Raw genomic sequence first — 25,123 nt, forward strand, 5'->3', positions numbered from 1 at the left:
GGCTAGGCTGAGTGTAACTGGCCCTAGGTCACCTCTGTGATGGAGTGGGGGTTAAACCTGGGACTCTCCAATACTAGCCCAGCACTCTTAACCACGACATCACACTGGCTCTAAACATCATGTGGAAGGTCTGCTATCCTCAAGATGGACAATGTCCTGAACCTTGCTGATACAAGGAGATCGTCCCTTAGATCGTCAGGGGTCAGAGAGCTGTCCTCTCCCTCTGTGACCAAGAGGGATGGGCGTGTGGGAAACCCAACTCCTGTTGAAAAATCCACGATCCTCTGAGAATATCCTCTTGGCTTTGTTTCCTCGTGCAGGAGTCATATCGTCAGATAATGAAAATGAGGCCCAAAGATCTGAAGAAGAGGCTGATGGTCAAGTTTCGAGGCGAGGAGGGCTTGGATTATGGTGGCGTGGCCAGGTAAAAACCTGACTTTTTGGAGCCTTGATGGGGAGCTCCAGACACTGTAGGGGCAGAATGAACCGGTTAATATTTGTGATTTGAGGAAGGGGCAAGTTTCAGATGGAATAGAAGCTGTATGGACTTGGGAAATTTATAATTCTGCATGAGGGTTGCTGTACAATCATAGAATCATAGAGCTGGAAGAGACCCCAAGGGCCATCAAGTCCAACTCCCTAAAATGCATGAACACACAATCAAACCACTCCTGACAGATGGCTGTCTAGCCTCTCTTTAAAAATCTCCAAAGAAGGAGACTCCACCACTCTGAGGCAGTGAATTTCACTGTCAAACAGCCCTGACTGTCAGAAAGTTCTTCCTAATGCTTAGGTGGAATCTCTCTTCCTGCACCTTGAATCTGTGTCCTAGTCTCTGAGGCAGCAGAAAACAAGCTTGCTCCCTCTTCAACCTGGCATCCCTTCAAATATTTAAACACAGCTATCATGTCCCCCCTTTACCTTTGCTTCTCCACACTAAACATCCCCTGCTCCCTAAGTCTCTCTTTGTAGGACATGGATTCCAGACCTTTTACCATTTTGGGTGCCCTCCTCCAGAACCATTCCAGCTTGTCAATATCCTTCATAAATTGCAGTTCCCAGAACTGAACACAGTACTCTAGGTGAGGTCTGACCAATGCTGAGTAGAGTGGTACAATTACTTCCCTTGATCTAGACACTATACTCTTATTGATGCAGAACTGTAATAGTTTTCTCTCCGCACTGTTCCCTCTTCACCCAAAAGTAATGTTTTCAGAAGTCTTTCTTAATACAAATGCAGAATGAAATACTTGCTGTTTGGTTCTTCCTTTTAATCCTTTATGGTGCCTTTGACCTGATTCCCACAGGCTTGCGTCGTCACGTAGGGCTTCCAAAGCTTTCAGTGCTTTATCGGGGATGGGTGTTACAGAATCAGATATGTTGTTCCTTCCCCCCACCCCCTTTTTGGCTCTCATTCAGCGTAATTTTTCTTTTAAAACTCCCGGAAAACAGGAGATGATGTCTAAAAACAATCAAAGCCTTGTGGCACCTCTAAGACTATGACATGTATTGTGCAGTAACCTTTCACAGGCTGAAGATTATACGGTCATCCAGTGGTCTCTGTACTCCACAGTATGTGTTCATTGTTACAGTGTGGCAGTACACTTAGTTTTGTGTGTTACTACAAATGGAACTGTAGCTGGATTGTTTGAGGGTTTTTATATGAGCTTTAGAACTTGTTAAAGCAAAGGATGTTTTACATTCCCTTGTTCCATCTGTCTTGGGTTGATCTCCGTGATGCATTGCATTTCTCCCAATGATAGGTCTGCATTCTATCCTGGGATCTTTTTTAAATACCGACTGCTGTCTCACCTCTGAATTATCACTTCCTGGGTCTGGCACTTCTTCCAAGGGTTGAGTCCTTCAGTGACTAATGTCATGCCCCAGCTAGACTTCTTTGGTCTTAAAGCCGCTGACATATTCTCTAATCTTAAAGTCTGTCGACAAAATTCTTGTTTGGGAACTGTTCCCTTTCGACCTCCTCCCTTGTCATCACGAGCATGTTGCAAGAGCTTTTCACTTGTCTCAGCTTTAAATCTGTCTAGACAGTTGCTGAATGATCCAGTGTAGCTTGCCCAAATGCCTGTTTGGTTTTGGGGGGGAGTCCACATTGTGCAATTAAGCTAGTTGATTATCCCAGTAGTCGTTCACAACACCCCATCTCCTGCCCTCCAAGCTAGGAAAGCCAGCCAGTCCCTGGAGCTGCATAGGATGACTAATAGCTTCTGAAATGTATCTTTTATCGGGCTTGTGTAGCAACTTCCTCTTTCTATTCATCCCAGTGTTGTCTGGAGGCTTGTTGGTTTTTTATGAATTACAAGAACAAAACAATTTTAAAAACAGAGCGAAAAATTACAAATTAACAGAACAAATATCACAAAAAAAGGTAAAGTTTCCCCTTCAGTCGTGTCCGACCCTGGGGTACGACTGCGAGCAATGATTTCATAGGCAAGCTGTTTTTGTGGGGTAGTTTGTCATTGCTTTCCTCGGCTATTCTTTTCCCCCTAGCTATGAACTAGGTACTCCTTTACCGACCAAGGAATGGATGGATGGCTGAGTTGACCATGAGCCAGCTGCCAGGATATCTGACCCACAGGGGGCTCGAACTCTTGACCGTGTGAGTGGCAGTGCAAGCACTTGACCACTACGCCACGCGGCTATCACAAACAGAACCAAAAATACAAATAAACAGAATAAGAGACTTAACAGGTAATTTCTCTGCACAGGTTCATAGCAAGGAAAACTTAAGAGATGTGTTAATTAGTCTAGGACTCTTTCCGCAAGGGTGCGAGCGGGGGTGCGTCGGCATAAACAATGGCGACGCACCCCCCCGGGACCGTTCACATGGACGGTCCTGGTAGGGGTGCAGGTGGCGGTGAAGCCTTCGCACAGGCTGCGCTGTCCCTGTTGCTGTCCCTCATCTCCGGCGCGTCACAGAGGCCAGGGGACACTCCCCCGCAGGCTGGAATGGCGGCTCTAGAGTCTCAGGCCAGGGGGGCGTGTCCCCTGGTCTCTGCGACACACCGGAAGCCAGGAGACGAGGTACGGCGACAGGGACGGGAGGGGGGGATGGCGCCTTCCAGTCGCTGCCATTTGCACAGCAGCAGTTGAAAAACACTGCATCTGAAAAACCGTTTGGAAGCAGCATCTTCACACCGCTCTGGGGTGGTGAGGCCAGCGCTGCTGCGATGCGGCGGTGGCGGCCCTGCGAACCCCTCCCCAGGGACGGCGTTTTTGCCCATGCTGAAAAAGCCTAGGATTCCACCATGCAGTTTTCTCCACCGCCCGTCATCAGAGGAGCACGTGGTCTCATTAGAAGCTCACTTTTTTTTTCAGTGAAGGAATGCTATGAACAAGCCGTGTCAAAATATATATATTCATAATGTATTCCCTATCCTGGAGTCTTGCTTCATCTTTTCTGGAGAGAACTCCAAGGCAGCTGATGCGCCACAGTAGGAATACAAGTCAACTCAGCTCCAAGGCCATTTTTTTAAAGTTTTCCTTTCTGAGCCTTCCAAATCTTCCTGAATCATTTCAGCTTTAAATGATGACTCACCCAAAAGTATTAAGCTCTGAACAACAAAAATGTATTTTGTCTGTCTGATGGCGTCTTGGGCATCCTGTGCCAAGAAGCAACCCCGATTTCTCTGTGCTATAGTCGTTCTGGATGGAAGCCAAAGAGAAAGTTCTATGAAACCAGAGTGCTTGCTCTCTTCTTTGCATGGTAGACGCTGATCCAGTAAAAAAAAAAAAGTCTTTTCTTAGTTTGTCTTCAAATGTTGCACTGTCTGGATTTCCTGTCTCCCCTTTCTGCTGAAGGCGGCATTAATTGTGCAGATCCGTGCCTTACCTGATCGGGCAGGCATTTCTCTTTTTCCCGGAAAGAGGATTAGGGGAGCCTGTTTTCCTTGCCAGCTGCAAAACAGTCAAAGCCTTTTCTGAAGCTTTTTTTAAAAATACATATATTTTTGCTTGGTTTTGTCCTGCAGAGAGTGGCTATACTTGCTATGCCATGAAATGCTGAACCCTTATTATGGACTCTTCCAGTACTCCACTGACAACATTTACATGCTGCAAATAAATCCCGACTCCTCTATCAATCCCGTAAGTGAAGTCCGAACGTAGTAAGTAAGTAAAGTCCGAATGTAGTACGTAAAGTCAAGTCTGAATAAGTCAAGTCTGAATCAGAGCCTCACGTGCGTTCGGCTCGAAGGCAAGCTTTTTTTAAAAGAGCATCTGCTGGGAATTAAGGCCAATGACACAGCCCTGTGGCATCCCCTGCTTTGGGATCACACTCTGACTTCAGGTGTGTGTTTCTTCAGTCGCAGGCTTATGAAATTATCCTAGGTATATGTGCTGGTGTGTTGGTGGAAGGACTGCAGTTTCAGCTTTCATGAAGGGTCTGCTGTTCAAGTGTGTGTGTGTGTGTGGCGGGGGGGGTGTAAAAACAAAATCACACTCTGGTGTACGAGCTCTGAGATCCCATCTGTAAGCCCTGTGCTGGAAAAGAGGTGCCCGTTTGGTCGGGCCACCTTGCATCTGTTATTTGCACATCTGTCTGCACTTGGAAACCTAATATGAGTCAACCCAATTGGTTCCCTTTCAGAGAAACTTATCAGAATAAGGCCTTCTTACTTTGGTCTCAGTGACCAGGTGTGCGTATGTTGCGCTTGCTAAAGTTTAAATGCGCGAACAGAAGGCATGGGCCGGGTGGCACAAAGAGGGGCTGGTGTTTTGCCGGTTGCGCCCACTGAGCATACAAGTGTGCACAGGGTTCTAACTTTGGCCAGATGTGAGATTTGAGCCTTCCCTTTTTAGAGTGGCAACACTATACAGAAAGGCTGTCTGTTTCCATTACTTTTCTAGCCAGTGCCAAATATACCAGTGAAGGTAAGTAGGGCTGAGGAAATCACACTTTCAGCCATGTAACGGACTAATTTGTAGCGTTCCATTTCTTCCAGTTCGGGAGTAATTAACGCTACTCCGCTTAACAGCCTTTTAAAAAAAACCTTCACACTAAATTCTCTTGGTGTAGATAGCTGCCTGTGCGTTCACCCCCGGGATCATCCAGTGCATGTTAACAACTTGATTAAAAACCCTCTCTATCCATCTATTATAACGGTATTCCCTGAGCTTTAAATTGTGCTTCAGCTTCTTCAAGATAGTTGCCAGACTAGGCAGGCGGTTGCTCAGAAAGGGGCAGGTAACATGTGACCATTTTATCCCACCTTTTGTCTTGAAGAAAGAGAATAATTTGGATTTCTACCCTGCCTTTCTCTCCTAAAAGGAGACTCAGTGCGACTTACAGACTCCTTTCCCTTCCTTTCCCCACAGCAGACACCTTGCGAGGCAGCTGGGGCTCAGAGAGTTCGGTGAGAACTGTGACTGGTCCAAGGTCACTCAGCAGGGAGCGGGGAAACAAATCTGGTTCACCAGATAAGAGCCCGCCGCTCATGTGGAGGAGTAGGGGATCAAACCTGGCTCTCCAGATTAGAGTCCGCCTGCTCTTAACCACTAAACCGCACTGGCTGGAGTGCATGAAGTGCCCGCAGAAATGGTAGAAAGGCAGCATCATTTGTTGAGAGGCACAAAGCTTTATCCCTGCAGAAGGGTTGATTTCTCCTGGCCTGTGGCTAGTAAGGCTTTAGCTGCACTGGCTTCCTGTTCAGCTTGGTTTTTAAAGTAAACCACCATATGTCGCTTACTAGCAACAAGGGTGAGAGGCAGCAGGACAGGCTGCCCAAGGGCCTGCCTGTTGTTAGCCACCTTTCTTCCCTACAGACCTCAAGGCGACTTATACTGTAGATAAAATGCATTTTAAAAAATCCATGAGTACCTGACAACCAAAATTTAGGACCGTTTTTGAAGCCTTTAGATTTTAATCTTACATAAAACTGTCTTCACCTGCCTCCTAAAGGTTGAAAGTCAGAGCAGCCAGGTGCCACCTTCATGTGGGGTTTTTCCCCCTATAACTGTGGGGCTCCCACTGGAAAGGCCCTCTCTCACCCACCAAACAAGTTTCTTTGATTGATGGGGCTGTCAGGAGGGCCTCTCTCTGTGATCTTAAGTCATGGATGGGAACATACGGGAGAAAACGGTCCTTTGGATACCGTGGTCCCAAGCCATGTAGGGTTTTGAATAATAGGTCCCACTCAAGGTGATGCTAAACAAGCCCACCCACTAGTCAGAGAGTCTACAGGTAGTCCGCAAGTGGCTGGGTGAGATCACCGCTGTCTTTTTCAGAGCTAACCCCTGAATCACATGCGATGCATATCCTTCATGTTGAATTCTGTACAAAGGAGTTAATAAATTTTTCATACTGAGGGCTTCAGACGTTTAATTAAACTAAAGGCTGCTTGCACTAAAGGCATAAATCAAGCCACAGATGTCAGACTGTGCCACCAGGGCCTGAACCTAACTGTTCTTCTTGGCGTCTCTTACAGGATCATCTGTCTTACTTCCACTTTGTTGGTCGGATAATGGGTCTGGCTGTGTTCCACGGACACTACATCAATGGGGGTTTCACGGTCCCTTTCTATAAACAGCTGCTGGGCAAGCCCATCCAGTTGTCCGATCTGGAATCCGTCGACCCGGAACTGCACAAGAGTCTTGTTTGGATTTTGTAAGTATTGTACAAATTGAAGGGCACAAATCTTTAGACTAGGGTACAGCAGTGTTGGGAAGATGGGAAGGCAGCAGATCTCTGTTTTCTGACCAGTGTCCAAAGTTACCAGACTCTACAGAGTCCCACTTCCCTGGTAATTTGAAAATGAACCCATGAGAACTTATTGAAGGACCTCTTTGCAGCCCCTGAAAATCCCGGGTTGGCTTCATGTGAGACTTCCTGCCATTTGGGGTAAAAAATGAAGTGTGTGATTGCTGGACATCTCCTGGCTTGGGGATACAATGCTCGTAGAAGACCCTCTGTTATAATTCATTAAGCACTATATATTTTTTTTTCTAATTCTTAATTAATCTGACCTTCTAGAGCACGAAGATCATTTCTTTCCATAAATATGGACTGGAACGTTACTGTTTTGGAAGTAGGTGGGGGGAAACTGCTGCGACATCAGGTTTCTCTGAAATCCAGCTGGCAGTACATCAAATGGACATATTGGCGGGGGTGGGTGGGGTAAAATTGATTTAATTATTTAAATTACTGCTTTTCCATTAAGCACTTAAAGTGGTTTTTAGATAGACATCAAAACATTAAAACTAACAATAGTAAATGTTAAACAGTTGGTGTAACCTACTGTCACTTTTGCAAAGGCTGGAAATCATGCAGCCTACTGTATTGTCGAAGGCTTTCACGGCTGAATTCAACTGGTTGTTGTGAGTTTTTCGGGCTGTGTGGCCATGGTCTGGTAGATCTTGTTCCTAACATTTCGCCTGCCTCTGTGGCTGGCATCTTCAGACGTGTATCACAGAGAGAAGTCTGTTATACACTGTTATACACTGGACACACTCTTCTCTGTGATACACCTCTGAAGATGCCAGCCACAGAAGCAGGCGAAACGTTAGGAACAAGATTTATCAGACTGCAGCCACACAGCCCAGAAAACTCACAACAGCCATGCAGTCTACTGTTTTTTCTCCCTTGAAAATGGCCAGAGACCCAGCCCTTCCCACAGAGTTTCACTGTAACAGTCAGTATCCCCGCTAGTGTTACATGGCTCCTTAGGCTCATGCTGTCAAAATGTTCAGGAAGCATGTGTGATTGCTGGCAGATGAAGAAATTACTCATCTTCTTTGGCTTGCTGACAGAGAGAACGACATCACTCCAGTCCTGGACCATACTTTCTGCGTGGAGCACAATGCTTTCGGCAGGATCCTGCAGCACGAGCTCAAACCGAACGGCAGAAATGTTCCTGTAACAGAGGAGAACAAGAAAGAATATGTCAGGTAGCCCTGGAGAAGAAGCTCCCCCCCTCTTTTATGAGTCAAGCGGGTGGGACTCTTTTCATTGGCTTCAGCACCTGGTTGCATGTTGAGGAACATCTAGATGGTGTAGTGGTTAAGAGCAGGTGGACTCTAATCTGGAGAACCAGGTTTGATTCTCCACTCCTCCATATGAGCTGTGGAGTCTTATCTGGTGAGCTGGATTTGTTTCCATGCTCCTACATTCCTGCTGGGTTACCTTGGGCTAGTCACAGTTCTCTCTGAACTCTCTCAGCCCCACCTGCCTCACAAGATGTCTGCTGTGGGGAGAGGAAGGGAAAGGAGTCTGTAAGGAAAGGTGGGGTATAAATCCAAACACTTCTTCTAGGTTCTGGGTTGCAGCTGTGGCAATATTACAGCAGTTTGGTTTGCACCCTTGCATCCTCAGCTAAAAGTGGCTGAAAGTTAAGGTCTGAGCATTTGACTTAGCTGCAGAGGTGATAGTGATGCAACCAGAACAGCTTCACAAAAGTGTTGTTGTACTAGAATGGACATGAGAGGTGACAGAAATGCAGCGTTTGGTGGCTGGTCTGTCATCAGATTCTCAGCTTGTGTGAACTTCCAAAAATCCTGGGAAAATACGAGTTTTTCTTTTATTACATTTTTATCCCACTCATTCTCAGCCACCCTGCAAGGCCATTTGAACCCAGATCTCCGCAAACCTGGGTTGACACTTCAGCCACCACATGATGCTGTCACTTCATGGACAAGGACTGTGTTACTGAAGTCAATCTGTGGCCATTATTTTGCGGCTGGCTCCACTTCCTGCGGCCGCTGCTTTGTGGCAGCCATTTTGTTGTTGCACCCATCATGCCTTGTCAGGATTCCAGATGTGTCCGCAGGCTCAAAAAGGCCATGGACTCTTGTCCTGCAGTCACCTGGGTACCATCATCTATCCAGGGCTTCCTGACTTTGGAACTCAACAGGAAGTCTTTCATGAGTTGGAGCCAGTAGACAGGCTTTATTTCACTTGCAGCGTCTGATGCTTCCCAAGTGTACAGCTCTCAAGTTTGGTTCCTCCCTACTCCCCTCCAGGCTGTACGTTAATTGGCGGTTCATGAGAGGCATCGAGGCCCAGTTCCTGGCTCTCCAGAAGGGTTTCAACGAGCTCATTCCTCAGCATCTCCTGAAGCCTTTTGACCAGAAAGAGCTTGAGGTATCGTAAAAAAGTCCCCATTCAGACGGGGTTCCTTTTCTTCTTCTGATCAGGGTGTGACTTAGAAGATCTTTTCCCCCCTCTTCATGTTGAACGTGGTGGCAAAGACAGTTCTGTATGAAGCTGTTGGTAAACCGCTTGGGCTGCTTTTTGAATTCCAGTTGTATTAAAGACGCTGGTCTTATTCTGGAAACTAGGCTTCGTTTATATATCAAGGTTGGAAGACAAAACCAGTTTCTCTCTCTTTTTGGGGGGGGTAGAGGTTTTTTGTTATTTTAATTTTAAGTTATAGTAATTAATTAATATTCTACCCTGGGTAACTTAAGATGCCTCAATCTCAATAGCCCAGGCTAGCCCAATCTTGTAAAATCTCAGCAGCTAACTAGGTTGACCTTGGTTAGTATTGGGATAGGAGATCACCAAGGAATTCCAGGGTCGCTACTCTGAGGCAGGCGACGGCAAGCCACCTCCGAGCCTCTCTTGCCCAAAAAACCCTTCAGGGTCACTGTAAGTTGGCTGTGATTTGGCAGCAAAACAGATTTGAGCTGCATGCAAAGGACAAGGAAGGAGGCATGTGAGCCTCAGGGTTTCAGATGAGTGTTCTGTCTGTAAACCCAGTCTCTTGGTTTGAAGGAAGCCTTTAGGTGGAGTCCTGTCTGTGGTAGGTAAGGAGAGCCACTCTTATGCCCAGCTTATCATAACTGGCCGGGCACTTAGAGGGAAATGGGACAAACGCTGTCTTGTTGGTCAAAATGGCAAAAGGTCTGGAATCCATGCCCTATGAGGGGAGACTTAGGGAGCTGGGTATGTTTGGTGAAAAGAAGGTTAAGAGACGACATGATAGCCATGGTTAGATATTTGAAGGGATGTCATGTTGGTGAGGGAGCAAGCTTGTTTTCTGCTGCTCCACAGACTAGGACCAGGAGTCATGGGTTCAAGGTGAAGGAAAAGAGATTCCACCTAAACAGCAGGAAAAACCTCCTGGCAGTCAGGGCTGTTCGACAGTGGAATGCACTACCTTGGGAGTGGGGTGGAGTCTCCTTCTTTGGAGCTTTTTAACGAAAGGCTGGATGGCCATCTACCAGGAGTGCTTTGATTGTGTGTTTCTGCATTGCCAGGGGTTGAACTTGATGGCTCTTGGGGTCTCTTCCAACTCTATAATTCTGTGATTCTAAAATACACGCATTCTTTGATAGCTCATCATAGGAGGCCTCGATAAGATCGATTTGAACGACTGGAAGTCGAACACACGTTTGAAGCACTGCATGGCGGACAGCAGCATCACTGGCCACATGGTTCTGGGTAAGCAGTGGGAAGCCTCTCGATGAGGAGAGAGTAGGGCTACGCAGGCTACTGCAGTTTCCAGACGGCCCCTACTGTGGGTTCCGCTTCAGGGCTTCAAGGCTTTGCAAGGTGACTGCTAGGGGGGCTGAGTTAGCTCTCTTGAGGGGAGAACTTGGGAGTCGCGATGTTTCATTTGTCTGATGGGACTGCCCAAGTATAGTTAGGCCATGGCAGTTTTCCACTATTCTAGAAGTACATTGCTCACGTAATATATGGAGCTGCTGCCTTATCTTGATGTGGAGCCGTCCGTCTTCTGTCTGGTTCAGTGTTAAGTGCTCTAATTTGGCAGCAGCTCTTCAGAGTGTCAAGCAGAGGGCTTTGCCAGCGCAGCCGCCTGGGATCTCTTTAACTGGAGATGCCAGGGTTTGAAACAGAGACCTTCTTCCTAAAAAGGATGTGCTGTGCTGCTGAACGTAGAGCCCTTCTGCAGTAAATTAAAGTGCCTTTGCTAGGAAGTTTGGTAGGCAGCGCCTAGGTATGGTGGAGTTGGGCGAGGATGTGAAATCACTTCTGGTTGAAACTCTAGGAATTTTCCCCAAACCTCTGTAGTAAACGCCATAAATACATTGGGATTCGGAGGCTGAGGCTGAGGTCCAGGAATTCCTCATTGAGCCTGGCATTTGAAAAGCCCAGTTCTCGCTCTTGGTTCCTCCCTCCCAAATGGTATTTCCCACCTACCCCCATGATGTCAGGGTGGGTCGGGGAAGGGGGTTATAAATGACAGTTGTGGGGTAGGTGTATTTGTGAAGGGCCTTAACTAGAATGTCTCTTTGCAAGGCTCTACAGGCGCGGCAGGACCCAGGCTCTTCACTATCCACTTGATAGATGCAAACACAGACAACCTTCCAAAAGCTCACACTTGGTAAGGTGGTTTCATTGTTCTGGTCTTGCTTTCAAAATCACCTGCTTCTGAGTATATTCAGATACTGATTGTTCTGGGTGACCTAAAGATCTCCGGGAAGATGCTGGCGGAAAACTCGCCCTGAAACTGACAGAGCATGCCACAGAGACCGTTGGGAAATGTAGGAGGTGGCCGTGAGCGGCAAAGAGATATGATTTCTCTGTGACCGATGCATCAATTCTCTATCTCAAATTTATTTTGCTTGCAGACGTCTGCAATGAAGCCCCAGGGAGTTTTCTTAAAAGAAAGGCTGCTTTTTAAAAGTGTTTTGGCCATCTGATCAGGGTTCATTTTCTTAGGGAAAAGGAGCAAAAGGGGGTGGGTGGGGGGACTCAACACCCAGTATATTTATTTATTTTTATATATCAGATTTCACATACCGTCCTATCCCCAAAGGGCTCTGGGCAGTGCACAACCAATAAGACAATCACATTAAACTATGATCGGTAAAACAAACATTTTAAAATACCATTTAAAACGTAAACAACAATCAGCTCCAACCTCCGTCCTAAAATCAGATGATGACAACATAAACAATGGACTGATCGGGCGGTTGGCATAATGTGGGCGAGCTCCCAAGGTGGAATATGGGGCGCTGGGGACGGCACCTTCAACGGCCAACCTTCCCAAAGGCCCAGCGGAACAACTCCGTCTTGCAGGCCCTGCGGAACTGTTCTAGGTCCTGCAGGGCCCAGATGACTGTGGGGAGAGTGTTCCATCAGGTTGGGGCCAATATCACTAATTCTGCAAGTATCTAGCTAACTCCTGTGCTTTATAATCAAAAGGAATATTTAATAAATATACCCATTATACAAAACAAAGAGTCTGGCCATTTGGCATTTTCATCAATCATACGTGTAACAACACCTGAGTTCTATACCATGTGTTTTATGTGCGATATATGCTAGGATCCGGTTTCCAAAACCCTTATTTTTAATTACTCAACTTTGTTTTGTATAATGCGCACATTTATTAAGCACTCCTTTTCTTAGACCAGGGGCCAGCTGTGTATCTGACCTCTTAAACGCACAAGGATATTTGTTTATATGCCTCTTACACCTGTGCAATGCAGCCTGCCGCACACTGACTCTGAGATTTCTGCCTTCCGCAGTTTTAACCGAATTGACATTCCACCGTACGAGTCATACGAGAAGCTTTACGAGAAGCTCCTGACTGCCGTGGAAGAGACTTGTGGGTTTGCAGTGGAGTGAGCAGGCAACCAAAGGAAACAGATTCTAGCTCATGGACCACCGAACCAAAAGCTCATAAGAAGCGTGCTGTGAACTTCCGTTGTCCAAAGCATTGGGACGCTCAAAGCACGTGGGGAGATGAGGCCGTTTCCCCGCCTGCAGTGACGCTGGGGGGCTTTTGTCGATGGTTCCCAACCACACCATTCCTCCCTTTCTCTTTTTTTTTGCTCCCACAGTTCCCAAGAAACATAAGACTGCCAGGGATCGGGATTTTGGTTTCGGTGACCCAAGGTGTTCTGCTAGACTTGTAACACATATTGTGATAAGGTCGATGACCTGTGGTCTTTTTCTTTTTTTAAAAAATAGGGGTATCAGACTTATAGTTGAGTGTCGAGATTGATTTGCTGAGGACTTCCGACTGGTTATGTGTACCTGGATGTTATGTCTTAATGCAGTCCCGAGTCCCCTTGTAGAGTCCAGAAGCTGCAGGCAAGGAGGCTGGCACTGGAATGCCCAAATGCACATTTCAGAGAACTCATTTGCAGAACGGTTAGCCGAACGCAGCTCCTTAGGCACACTAAACTTAGGGCTGTTCCTTGATAGGAAGTGCTGTGTTCAACTGCAGTGGCTTGGCTTTTTGAGAGCAGACAGGAACCCAAGCCAACCTTGAATGGGGAGGTAAGCTGTTTTTTTGTACTTTATGCTTCGAAGCCAAGAGCGACTTTGTTCTGCAGACTTCCTTCCTTGGCGTATGTTAGGTAAAGCGGAGAGCCAGCCTGGGAGGACACGATTCGTCAGTCCTGGAGGTTTTCTTCTAACGCCGTTTTCTCAGATGCTTTCTTGGACTCAAAATCATGGAAGCCTCATCAGAGGAAATAGCTGAAAGCAAATGGAACCAAGTTCCGTGTCACCTGGAGAACGATTCCAGTTGAGTGGAGGAACATATGCAGACAATAAATGTCTTAACACGATGTAAATCCATTGGAAAGGTTCATGGTTTTAGCCTTCAGAGATTGAGCAATTCAGAGTACTGTTCTTAGCCTCTTTTTTATTTCCACTTTCATTCTTCGAGCACTAAATGTTTCAAGACTAGCATTAAGTCACTCAGTTCACGTGACATCACAGAGAAGGAAAGCCAAAGTAAACCTGGTTAATTGATTCACACTTACAGTTTGCACAGTTTCACAATATTCTTCACCATTACTTTGCAGAAAGCCCCAGTAATCATCAAACAGACTTGGGTGGTTTCGTAAGACTTTTTAAAATTAGAAAGCAAGAAACACAAAGATCCCTGTTAATAGATGGTGTTATGGGCGAGTAGTGTGTTGAATTTCAATTGTGGGTCAGAATTGTTCTCTGAACCGCAAAAATTATTTCAGTGGTCCATTTTGATAATAGCTTTAAACTACAATAGGACAAAACACAAGTTAGATAATTGTCAGAATCCCGAAAGCTTTCCCGTTTGTTCAGTTGGCCGTAACTTTTTGTGATTTGATGTTTTGGGGATAGGAGGATTTACATTTGTGAGAGAGGAAATCGTATCGTTTTGTGGAATTTGCACCATGTGGTTGAAATGTTGGATTTCATTGGCAGATTCAGACATAATCGGGGGGAGGAGCCCTCCCAGTCGCACTTAAGGGACCAGTTAACTGCGTTATTAGGGTGGAGAGGGTGAGTGGTGTTCAAATTAGTGACCAGGCTTATTTTACAGTAAGCGTCTGGGTAATAGAACGGTAGTGCCTCTGGTTTTCCAAATACCTGTGGAGGTGAGACACAGTCCCTTGGACGTAATTAAGCCTTGTCGGTGGCATTGGAACTTTTGAAATACTGTAGAAAGATGCCATCGCTACTAAAAGACTGTCCAAAATCTTCTTTGCAGGGAGGAGGGGGAGAGAGAGGTTCTTCAGCACAGCAGTCGGCTTGTGTACAGAAAAGAGGCAAACAAGCTACCCACATACGATCAGCAGAGCTAGCACTGGTGGTTGGGATGCCCACTGGCCAGTTCGTCCACCACTGTTGCGACAGTGTCGTGGTTCCAGGTAGCTGAGGCTGTGTGTTGCGCCAGTAAAGTTCGAAAGAAAGGACAGGTAGAATGGGGACACACCGTTCTGAGTGGAAGTGACATGCCAAAGGTAGTAAAAGGACAGGTGTGGTTCAGGCTGCATAGCACAGATGGTTTCTCCATTATAGTAATGAGTGAGAAGAGAATACTGCTGCAGCCTCCTGGTTGCCAGCGCGGCCTAAGACAGACCTGCAGGTAGCAGCCAAAGGTCTTCAGATAAGTTGATGGTAGAAGAGAGGGCCGGGAGCACAAATAGCTTAAGGCAGCCTATCCTGTTGGAGTTGGTATTGCTGCCCTCCCAAATCAGCTTCATGGAGACACACGGAGGGCGCACCAAGGTGCTCACATTTCCTGATCCCCCTGCCCCCCAGCCGTATTAGCACATCTAAAACTTCCCGTGGTCATTCACGCCAGCAGCAGTACAAAGGTCAGAAATCTGGTTCACTGCTACAAGGCTCCGTTTACTTTCCCCTGAAATGCATCGTCATCTTGGCATGTGTGCCCTCAGGGACATAGGAATTGACCACTCGTTTGCGTGTATGGGTGTGTGCATGTGTGTTTTGAGTGCATCAGGAAGGCGTGAGTGCGTAGAACAAAACGACAACATACTAGACCAGCGTTTGCTTCTAAGGAGACTGCTTGCTGTACGTGGGGAGTGTGTCCACCTTTGCTAAAGCTGGGTGGCTGTTTAAAATCCCAGCTCATTAAAATGCCCCACTCTCTTTCAAGCCCCTCCCGCCCCTTAGCCAGAACCCAGAATCTACACTGTAGAGCACAGAAAGTTGGGAGGGGGGAGGGAGGGATGCAGTACGTATTTGTGTCTAATTCTTTTTGCTCCGTTAATTTTTTGTTTGTTTGTTCTTCAACCACTTTATAATGTATTTTTTTAACTTATTGTTTTTGTAACGTCTCGGGTGTTTTTTTTTTTTAAGTATTGCTGCTACCCTTCTTATTCTTCTCGCCGTTTTTAATGACGGATTTTATTTTGTGAAAGAGTTGTATACTAACCCCCCCCCCCCCCCCCCCCCCGGTTGTATGTCTCTAATCAAAGTATTTAAAGAAATACTACTACTATTTAATGTGGTAATGGAGCCGGCTGGAATAAATTGTATAGTAGGCTGGGCCCAGGAGGTCATGTTCATTTTTATTTTTATTTTTTTGGTTACATATGCAATAAACTCACAACTTTGAGTTCTGGCATTTTACCGTTTTTATTGTTCTAGCACTGTGTTCATATTGGGTTTTAAATACTCTGAAACAACTAACCAGTGGTGTTGTCATTTGTCAGTTGGCAGACACCACGTCAAAACTGACTTTGCTTTGTAAGTTAGGCTTGGAAATAATTTATCACGTGGAGCAGCCGCGGTGTAGTGGTTAAGAGCAGGTGCACTCTAATCTGGAGAACCAGGTTTGATTCCTCGCTCTGCCACTTGAGCCGTGGTGGCTTATCTGGTGAACCAGATTAGCTTGTGCCCTCCAACACATGCCAGCTGGGTGATGTTGGGCTAGTCACAGCTTTTTGGAACTCTCTCAGCCCTGCTCACCCCACAGGGTGTTTGTTGGGGGGGGGGGAGGGAAGGGAAAGGAGATTGTAAGCCCCTTTGAGTCTCCTTACAGGAGAGAAAGGGGGGGTATAAATCCAAACTTCTTCTATTCCTGGCAAGCTAGTGGAGACGCTCCTGCAAACCAATTTGGGAGTTGCATTGGGGAGCTAATATTTGGGAGCTAGTTTCTGCCCTGATCTGGATAGTCCAGGCTAGCCAGATCTTGTCAGATCTCGAAAGCTATGCAGGGTCAGTCCTGGCTCGTATTTGGATGGGTGACCCCCCCAAAGAAGCCCAGCATCATGACACAGAGGCAAGCCTTGGCAAACTGCTTCTGGACGTCACGTACCTTTAAAACCCCACAGGGTTACCATAAGTCAACTGTGACTTGATGGCACTTTCCACCACCGCCAATTTCTGCAAGATATATTTGTTGAGCCACCTGGTCTGGGGAAAGTTTTGTAACTGTCGTGCCTTGCTAAGATATATACGAAGCTGCTTCGTACGGAATTGAACCCTATCGCAGACAGCATTCTGCATTCAGACTGGCAGTGGCTCTCCAGGGTCTGTGGGAGAGGTTTTTGCCATCACTTAGAGCCTGGTCCTTTAAGTAGAGATGGAAGATATTGTCAAAGGCTTTCACGGCCGGATTCAACTGGTAGATCTACCAGACCACGGCCACACAGCCCAAAAAACCCACCACAACCAGAGATGGAAGGGATTGAACATGGAGCAGATGCTTTGCCACTGAATCACAGCTGCCTCTGAAACAAAATCTCCAACTTCTTACGGGCTCCACATGTTAACTGAAATGATCAAAGGATACTTAACACTACACATAAGAAGGTGCTCTTAGGAGACTTTCTGGCTTCCAGCGGACAACTTTCTCATTGTGAATATTCTGGATGCAACATGCAGGAACCTAACTGGAGGGTCCGTAATAGAAGTTTGGGAGAGAGGAGGTGGGGCACTGGTTCCGACCCAGTTCACACTGAATATGGTGGAGAGATTCCTCCCTGCTATGTGGGCCATGGGAACAGGGGATGCTCAGGAGGAGAAATTCCACGTTCTGTCCAGTTCCATTAAACACTGCAAGGATGTGAATGGGGTAATATTGGATCAGCCAGTCTAGATCCACCAGTCATTGATGCTGTTCTAAGGGGAAATGTTGTTTTAAATTTGTCCTTGTAAATGTGAAGGTATGGCAGTAGATGGCGCTGCAAGCCAACCTAAAATGAAACTGGAAGGGACCAATTAACAGTAGTACTTCATTGCTCATGAATTGAAGCAATAAATCAAAAGTATGTTTTGCCCGCAGCTGTGGCTGGCATCTTCAGAGGCATGTCACTGTAAGGTGTGTTTCAAAGCAAAACATCTTACCGTGACATGCTTCTGAAGATGCCAGCCGTAGATGCAGGTGAAATGGCATGAGCAAGAACTATCAGACCACAGCCATGCAACCTGGAAAATCCACAACAACCAACACTTGTGTCTCCCCAGGAGCGCTGTCTCAAAGATGCAGGGAAGGAGTAGGTTGATAAGAAGGGGCAAGCTACCTTTTTGGGGAAATTGTCCACTGTAATTTATCTTCTGACTGAAGAACTCCTGATAAACCTCTAAAGAATCTTGTATTCTTACAAAACCATTTTCACCTGTAATCTATAGTGGTGGTAATCTAAGAAGGCTTTTGGGGATGACAGAGCAAGCGATGCTTTTTGCTTTCTGTATTATACATCATACTCTGACCTAGATATCCTAGACCGGTCCAATTCCATCAGATCTTGGAAGCTACGTAAGGCCAATCCTGGTTAGTACTTGAATGGGAGACCACCAGAGATGCTGGGGGAAGTGCAGAGGCAGGCAGTGGCAAACCACCTCTGCCCCTCTCTTGTCTTGGCCTGGATGCCCCAGGCAAGCCTGATCTCGTCAGATCTCAGAAGTAGGGTTAGTGCTTATATGGGGGGAAACCAAGGAAGTCCAGGAGTTGCTATGCAGAGAAGAAGAAGAAGAGTTGGATTTATATCCCCCCTTTCTCTCCTGTAAGGAGACTCAAAGGGGCTTACAAACTCCTTTCCCTTCCCTCCCCCCCACAACAAACACCCTGTGAGGTAAGTGGGGCTGAAAGAGCTCCAAAGAACTGTGACTAGCCCAAGGTCACCCAGCTGGCATGTGACAGAGTGCACAGGCTAATCTGAATTCCCAGATAAGTTTCTGTTCAGAAAGTGGTAGAGCAGAGAATCAAAACCTTGACCCTTCCAGACTTCAGAGGTGCACTCTGCTTCTAACCACTACGTCACTGCTGCTCCTGGAATGGAATATAAAATAAAGGGTGAGGACAGTTGCTTGGCTGAGGTTTGGCCATATCCTTTCAGCGCTACCCCTGCCACCATCAGGACTAGAAATCCTTTCACTTATTTAAATGACGGCTGCAATCCTCAAGAAGCTGGATTCTCTGAGCAGAATGCGCTGTGGGCTTGAGCAGGATTGCAGTAAACCCGCAGTCTTAACCTCTGCTGGTCACAGGACAGCTTAAAGACTTGAACCGGCGCGACAACTGGACCTGCTCTCATAGAAGACAAACCTGTTCATCTGAGGCTAACTTGCAAGGTAGGTCTGTTGCGTTCGCATCTGTCCTTACATCAACCTGGGCCCAAGGGGAAGAGAGAAGGGGCAGTGGAATACTCAGGTGGGTGGGTTAAGGAAGAATTCCAAGATCCACCAGGAAGCAAAGTATAAATGGCTTTGGGTTTGATCCCTTTAATTGTTCCTGGCAGAGGACTTAATTCCAACTGGGCTTGGCAGCTCCAGTTGCTTGCTAGTTGGGGTGCAAAGGAGGCAGAAATGTGAGTCACCAGTCTGCCAGCTAGGAACGCAGCCAAGGACCAGCAGCACAGGAGAGCGGCTGGCAAAACTCCCGTTCAAGCTCAGGTTGAGTCATGAACAGTAAGGAGCCTGCCCTCCCTGCCCCAACCTGCTGATTTAATTCAGGACCACACTGCTCCTAGTTTTCATTGCCAGCACTTGAAATACCTGTTCTGATTCGTGCCGCTTTCCCAGATAGTCTTAAATGTGAAATCAGCAGAAATTAGATCCCAACATAATGTCTCTTAGTGTGAACAATCGCTACTTGGATGAGTGTTTCCCGCCTTCTTGCGTTCTGGCTGTTCAACCATTCTGGCATTTTGCCTCTCTGCCCTTTGACATTTTAAAATACTTCTTGTCACGGTGTGAATGCTAAGCTCCGTTATTTGTTCGCTGTGTGAATTCTAAGCTGCACGATTTGTTCGAGGCCAGAAACATTTCGGGGTTAGCTTTGGACTGTGGCAACCAACGGCTGGTTAGTTGCATGGGTTAACGGATTTAAAAACTTGCAAATTAAATCTCAAACTCCTACGTCCGAAGCTTGCCCCAAATGTGAACAAAAATATAAGTGAGATTCTACTGCAGTGTTATGATGTCGGGGTGGAGTTGCAGAGCCTTAAGGGAAACCATTGTTTTTAGGAACCTCTGGTGCCACTGCTTTGGGATCGGCACAGCCTGGGTACCTGCTTCTGTGCCCCCCAATTCCTGCTTAACCTATGCACTTGTAAAGCATCGTAAGTCCTGACAACAGACGGCAGTTGATATTCTTTTACGTGGCTTGCCCTGCCCACTCCTACTCACCTGTTCACAAGGAGATGACATCCTCATTGCTGAAGCCTTTGATCTGAGCAATAGGCACCGTGTCCGTATATCGGTGACTTCCAGATAACACCGACCTCATTGAGGAGCTGCTCCTTGGCTTGATCTTGGAGAGGGTGACACTGCTCTTCTGCTGGCTCCTTCTGTATTCTTTGTAGTTCTTGGACAGCAGCGTGTAGAGGAAAGGGTTGATGCAGCTGTTGCTGTACGCCAGGCAGGTCACTAGGAAATTGACCGCTGTGTTGCCTGCAGTGTTGTCCGTCTGGTAGTGATAGACACCGAGTAGCTGCCACAGCCAGAATGGGATGAAGCAAATCCAGTAGGTCAGAATGATGCTAAATATCATGTACAAGACCTTCTGCCTGGGGCATCTCTTCACGTCCTTGGGGCTGAAGGTGACTGTATGAGATCTCCAATAAGTCCTGGCAAGTTGGACATACAAGTAGCAAATGATTACTCCTGGGGCCAAGATGCACGTGTTGAAAAGGATGGTGAGGTAGACTTTGTAGGCCTCCGTCTGCCATGTGGGGTAGCACATGCGTTTGATCACCCCGTCGTGGACGCTGGTCCTTAAATCAATGAGGATCATGGTTGGCAAGGCCAGGAGGAAGGAAACCAGCCACACGGAGCAGGTGATCACCCTTCGGTGATCCCTCGGTCTCCTGACGGTATCCAAAGGCTTGACGACTGCCAGATACCTCTCCGTGCTCATGACCAGGAGGATGAAGATGCTAGCGTGCATAGTGAGCAAATCCAGGCTGAACAGGATCCGGCAGCCCACATCTCCAAAATACCAGTCCTTCAAGACGTAGGTGCAGACGATGAAAGGTATGGTAGAAAGGTACAGAAGGTCCGCCAGGGCCAGGTTGACAATGTACACAGACATGGATCCACTCAGTCTCATGGATAGATTGACCACCACCAGCGTGTAGATGTTTCCTACCATCCCAACGAGGCACATAACGGCCAGAATGCAACCCAGCAAGGAAGTAACTATGGTGCTCCCAGTAGCGTTGAGGTCCTTGGAAGTGTCATTGGGGTGACTACCGGTGGTGTTCAGATGGCAGGGTAGAGTGGTGCAATACCCCAGATCCATTATGTCTGCATCTTGCACTGGATTGGCAAGGCTGAAAGCAGTCCTTGTAATGTAAACGTTCTTGTCCAAAAAGCTTGAGGACTGGTCATGTGCAAATATCTTCTGCCTGCGCAAATGCTCGACACCCACCACTGACTTTACGCTTCTTCAGATCTCACCTGTGTATCGGTTTTTTGCCAAATGGAAAACAGAATCACCAATGGGGGCTGAAGTTAAGAGGTCATTGCTAAAAAGACCAGGATAGAAGACAAGTCGCGGGTTTCGCATCTCTTATTCACAAATCCTGTTGCTGTTCCAGCTAGCAGGGAAAGAAAGAAAGTGGTGTCTTGGTCGGAAATAACCATCTCGCCACAGCATGGGAAAAAAGGAGGAAAACATTCTATATTTATATGCTCCAATTGATTTCCACCTTGCGCCTTAAGCATAATCAATTCATCCGTGTGTAGGCTGATAGGACCTACCTGCCTGATGACTTAAAGTTCCTGTCCATGCCTAACACCAAAGTCCCCAGCAAGATGCCGATTTTGTCGGCGAGAGAAACTGCACGTCCGCACTTGACCAGAAATCGAAGCAATCTGCTCGATTCCCAGATACTGAAATGCAAATGACAACTGTGGTGGGCTTTAACTCGGCTGCTGCGGACTTCGTCATCGTGTTGGTGGTTGGTGCGGCTCCCGCTGCCAGAACAGCGCGGTAGAACGATCTGTGGCAACAGGCATCTTCTTCTCTGTGAGAAAATCCCTTTACAAGAAGTGGGAGGGATCGGAGGTTTCAATAATCTTGTTGCAGTGGGAGTTCGCTGTGCATCGTTCACTGCTGCCCTGCACTGTTTGTAGAGCTGAAGAAGAAGAGACTCAAATGCTGGTGTTTCAAGTTGTTTATGTGCCACTTCCCAGTCCGTACTGGGGTGACCACAGGTCATCTCCCCCACCCCCATCTCCTTTCCCACATACCCCCGACTCTGTGAAGCCGGCTGTGCTCATGTCCACAATGCCTGTTTCTTAATAATCCCTCAAGTCCTCAAAATCCCAGCAATCCCTCAATCAAAAAGACCAGGTCCTGCCATGATAGAAACGAGGCAACAGGGAACCCGCTGTTTCCTAGAAGGGTATTTGAATATTTTACCAGCATTCTGTAACTCTTATCTTCTAACTCAGGGGTCTTCAAACTATGGCCCTCCAAATGTTCATGGACTACAATTTCCATCAGCCCTGCCACTTGGCCATGCTGGCAGGGGCTGATGGGAATTGTAGTCCATGAACATCTGGAGGTCCATAGTTTGAAGACCCCTGTCTAACTCCTGGTAAGTTTCAAGTGCAAAGAAAGTTGTGGAAGCCCAGTGAGTGAACTGGCAAGAAGCGTCAAGGGGACCCGGCATCTTCCCACCCCTCCCTTGCATGCCACCCCTCCCTCTCCCTCCTCTTCCCTTGACTGCATCAAAGGCAAGGGGAGGGGTGTGGCAGTGAAAGGAGAAACATCAAAGTAACTTCTTAGTGTGCCACAGCATCGCCCATAAGTAATCTATGGCAGATATGGCTGGCAGGACACGGTCTGTCACTCTTGCAGGGGGATATGGTTGGGAAAGCCCTGGAGATTTGGGGATGGATCCTGGGGGAGACGAGAGACCTCAGTGGTGCACAGTGCCATAGAGTTCACCCTCCGAAGCATCCATTTCCTCCCAGGGAACTGATCTCTATGGTCTGAAGAAAAGCTGTCATTCCAGGGAGTCCCCAGCTGGCATGGCTAGGATTCCAGGGAGCCCCCAGATGGAGGCTGACACGCCTAGGATTGAGGGAGAGCAATTTCTCAGTAATTGCAATGGAAACCCTGTGTCCTTCCTAAACGAGCGGTGAGTTCCATTGGTTGAGGAACCACTTGCTTTTAAAGCATGCCTTGGTATCAGCTGGGCTGCAAACGTGAACTAATTTAAGTGCACATCCCAACCCTCTCCTGGTTATTGATTCCTTGCAAAAACTGTTGGAATGGCCTAAGAGGCATTTGTAGGGGAAAACAAGCATGTGAGAGGGCGTATTGTTGAAGGCTTTCATGGCCGGAATCACTGAGGTGCTGTGTGGTTTCCAGGCTGTATGGCCGTGTTCTAGCAGCATTCTCTCCTGACGTTTCGCCTGCATCTGTGGCTGGCATCTTCAGAGGAGGGGAGAGAAGCTTGTAAGCTACCTTGAGTCTCCTTACTAGAGAGAAAGGTGGGATATAAACTCCTCAGGAATTGAGCTTACATTTCTAAATGCTTCAGGCTCAGATCCTCTGAAGACGTCAGGAGAGAGTGCTGCTAGAACACAGCCATACAGCCCGGGAACCACACAGCACCTCATGTGAGAGGGTGGTTTGCAGATCATGGCTTTTCATTTTTCTCGCCGCGTCCATTGAATGCGCTTGTTAACTCAAGAATGTCAGATTTTGGAGGGCATGCTTCTCCAGTTAGAAAGCAGAGCGATCATATCGCTCAGAGATATTGAGATCCAGCGTGGTGTAGTGGTTAAGAGCAGGTGGACTCTAATCTGGAGAACTGGGTTTGATTCCCCACTCCTCCACCTGAGTGGCAGAGGCTTATCTGGTGAACCAGATGTGTTTCCGCACTCCTACATTCCTGCTGGGTGACCTTGGGCGGTTCTTTTTCTCATTAACTCTCAGCCCTGTTCTACCTCACAATGTTGTGGGGAGAGGAGGGGAAAGGAGCTTGTAAGCCACCTTGTGTCTCCTTACTGGAGAGAAAGGTGGGATATAAATCCAAACTCCTCAGGAATTGAGCTGACATTTCTAAATGCTTCAGGCTCTTTGTGATTCCCTGACGATTTGTTTCTTCGGTGGCGGGGTCATAAAACTGAAGGATGGAAACAAATAAATGACTCAGAATTTCAGAGTGTCATTTCTGATATTGTTGCAAAAAGCATTCTCTCTGTCTGAACAAAGTCTGAGCCGCAGAAGAGAAAGCTTTTGGTCTAAGCTGTCATATGTCAGCTTGTCAAGTTTCATCCACAGGCCAGCACTGGAGAGAGGTTTTCGGGAGCATGGGCACTCAAGGATTTCCCGCTGAGTAACTGTGGCATGGCGAACCCTGAGTGCAAACACTGGTCTGCAGGTTCCCTTGCAGTTAAACGGTGAACCCCAGTAGATGAGATGATTGGCCAATGAGACCTCGTCTGTTTTTGAGGGGCCCTCCCCAGTGCTCTGGGCCGCCCCCAAGAAAGATCTGTTGCCTGGGATTTCATGGTCCAATCCACTCACCCCCCTGCAATTTGACAGCTGCTTCTCAAATCCTTTTATCTCAGTCTTACTGGCTGGCGATCGCATCTGTCACCAGTGGCAAAGGGCAGCAGAGATGTGGCTTCTGTGGGAACATAAGGTTGCCGAGGGTGCTGTTTTGATGGACAGCGCGTCCCTTCTTTCAAAATGCCCTTTGATTATTCTGCAGGAGTCTTATCTCTGGCCAAGCCATGGTTTATGGGAGAGAAAATACCACCCCCACCCCCCATGCAAATTCTCATGAAATATGTCAGTTTGTTTTGAGACCTCTAAAGTGAGAGTCGGGGATGTGAAGGGCCAAACCTGAATGCGCAATTCCTGACCCTCCTCCCCTTTTGTCATCAAACTATCTTTCAGCAGGATTAGATTTTTGTCAGCGATTGCATTTTATTACCAGCTCTTCAGCTTTTAGAATGGAATGATAAAACTGGAAGAAGCTATACAGACCAACCTAATCTGGAGAACCGAGTTTTATTCCCCACTCCTCCACCTGAGTGGCAGAGGCTTATCTGGTGAACCACATGTGTTTCCACACGCCTACAGATGTGTTTCCACACTCCTACACTCCTGCTGGAAGGAGCCATATGGTCCAACCATCTGCTCAGTGCAGCATCAACCTGAAGACTTCGGTGTGTTCATTCCGAAGAAGAGGGAGTTGAGGGGGGACACACGATTGCTCTCTTTAAGTATTTAAAAGGGTATCACTTAAAAGACTGCCTTAGAGAGCTGTTCCTGCTCACAGCCGAGGACAGGACTGGCAATAATGGGTTTCAATTGGAACAGAAAGATACTGGCTAAATATTAGGGTTGTTTTTTTTTAATGGTAGCGGTAGTTTAACAACAGCCTTTACTGGTAGTTCAGCAGTGGAACCAGCTGCCTAGGGAGGGAGGGAGCTCCCCCACACAGACAGTCTTAAGCAGTGGCCGGACAAACACTTGTCAGAGAT

At 47.2% G+C, this 25,123-nt stretch overlaps 2 protein-coding genes across 2 annotated transcripts in view; one reads left to right on the top strand and one right to left on the bottom strand.

Moving 5' to 3' along the window:
- The window catches only part of SMURF1 (SMAD specific E3 ubiquitin protein ligase 1), a 47,409-nt gene extending 31,627 nt beyond the window's left edge, over nucleotides 1-15,782 (top strand). Inside the window, 10 exon segments of the mRNA XM_048493756.1 lie at nucleotides 321-424; nucleotides 3,990-4,104; nucleotides 6,444-6,622; nucleotides 7,765-7,902; nucleotides 8,974-9,094; nucleotides 10,291-10,377; nucleotides 10,379-10,468; nucleotides 10,471-10,507; nucleotides 11,225-11,300; nucleotides 12,451-15,782. Of these exon segments, the coding sequence (XP_048349713.1) occupies nucleotides 321-424; nucleotides 3,990-4,104; nucleotides 6,444-6,622; nucleotides 7,765-7,902; nucleotides 8,974-9,094; nucleotides 10,291-10,377; nucleotides 10,379-10,468; nucleotides 10,471-10,507; nucleotides 11,225-11,300; nucleotides 12,451-12,550 (1,047 nt within the window). The 3' untranslated portion in view covers nucleotides 12,551-15,782.
- Nucleotides 7,486-21,495, bottom strand: LOC125431121 (urotensin-2 receptor-like). Its single transcript, XM_048493757.1, has 2 exons — nucleotides 19,799-21,495; nucleotides 7,486-7,868 (listed from the first exon to the last, which is right to left on the bottom strand). Exon 1 carries the CDS (start codon nucleotides 20,910-20,912, stop codon nucleotides 19,803-19,805), a length of 1,110 nt encoding a protein of 369 aa, XP_048349714.1. The 5' UTR covers nucleotides 20,913-21,495; the 3' UTR covers nucleotides 7,486-7,868; nucleotides 19,799-19,802.
- Between the last annotated feature and the right edge of the window lie 3,628 nt (nucleotides 21,496-25,123).

The sequence above is a fragment of the Sphaerodactylus townsendi genome, linkage group LG04 (assembly GCF_021028975.2).
Source record: "Sphaerodactylus townsendi isolate TG3544 linkage group LG04, MPM_Stown_v2.3, whole genome shotgun sequence".
Taxonomy (NCBI): Eukaryota; Metazoa; Chordata; class Lepidosauria; order Squamata; family Sphaerodactylidae; genus Sphaerodactylus; species Sphaerodactylus townsendi.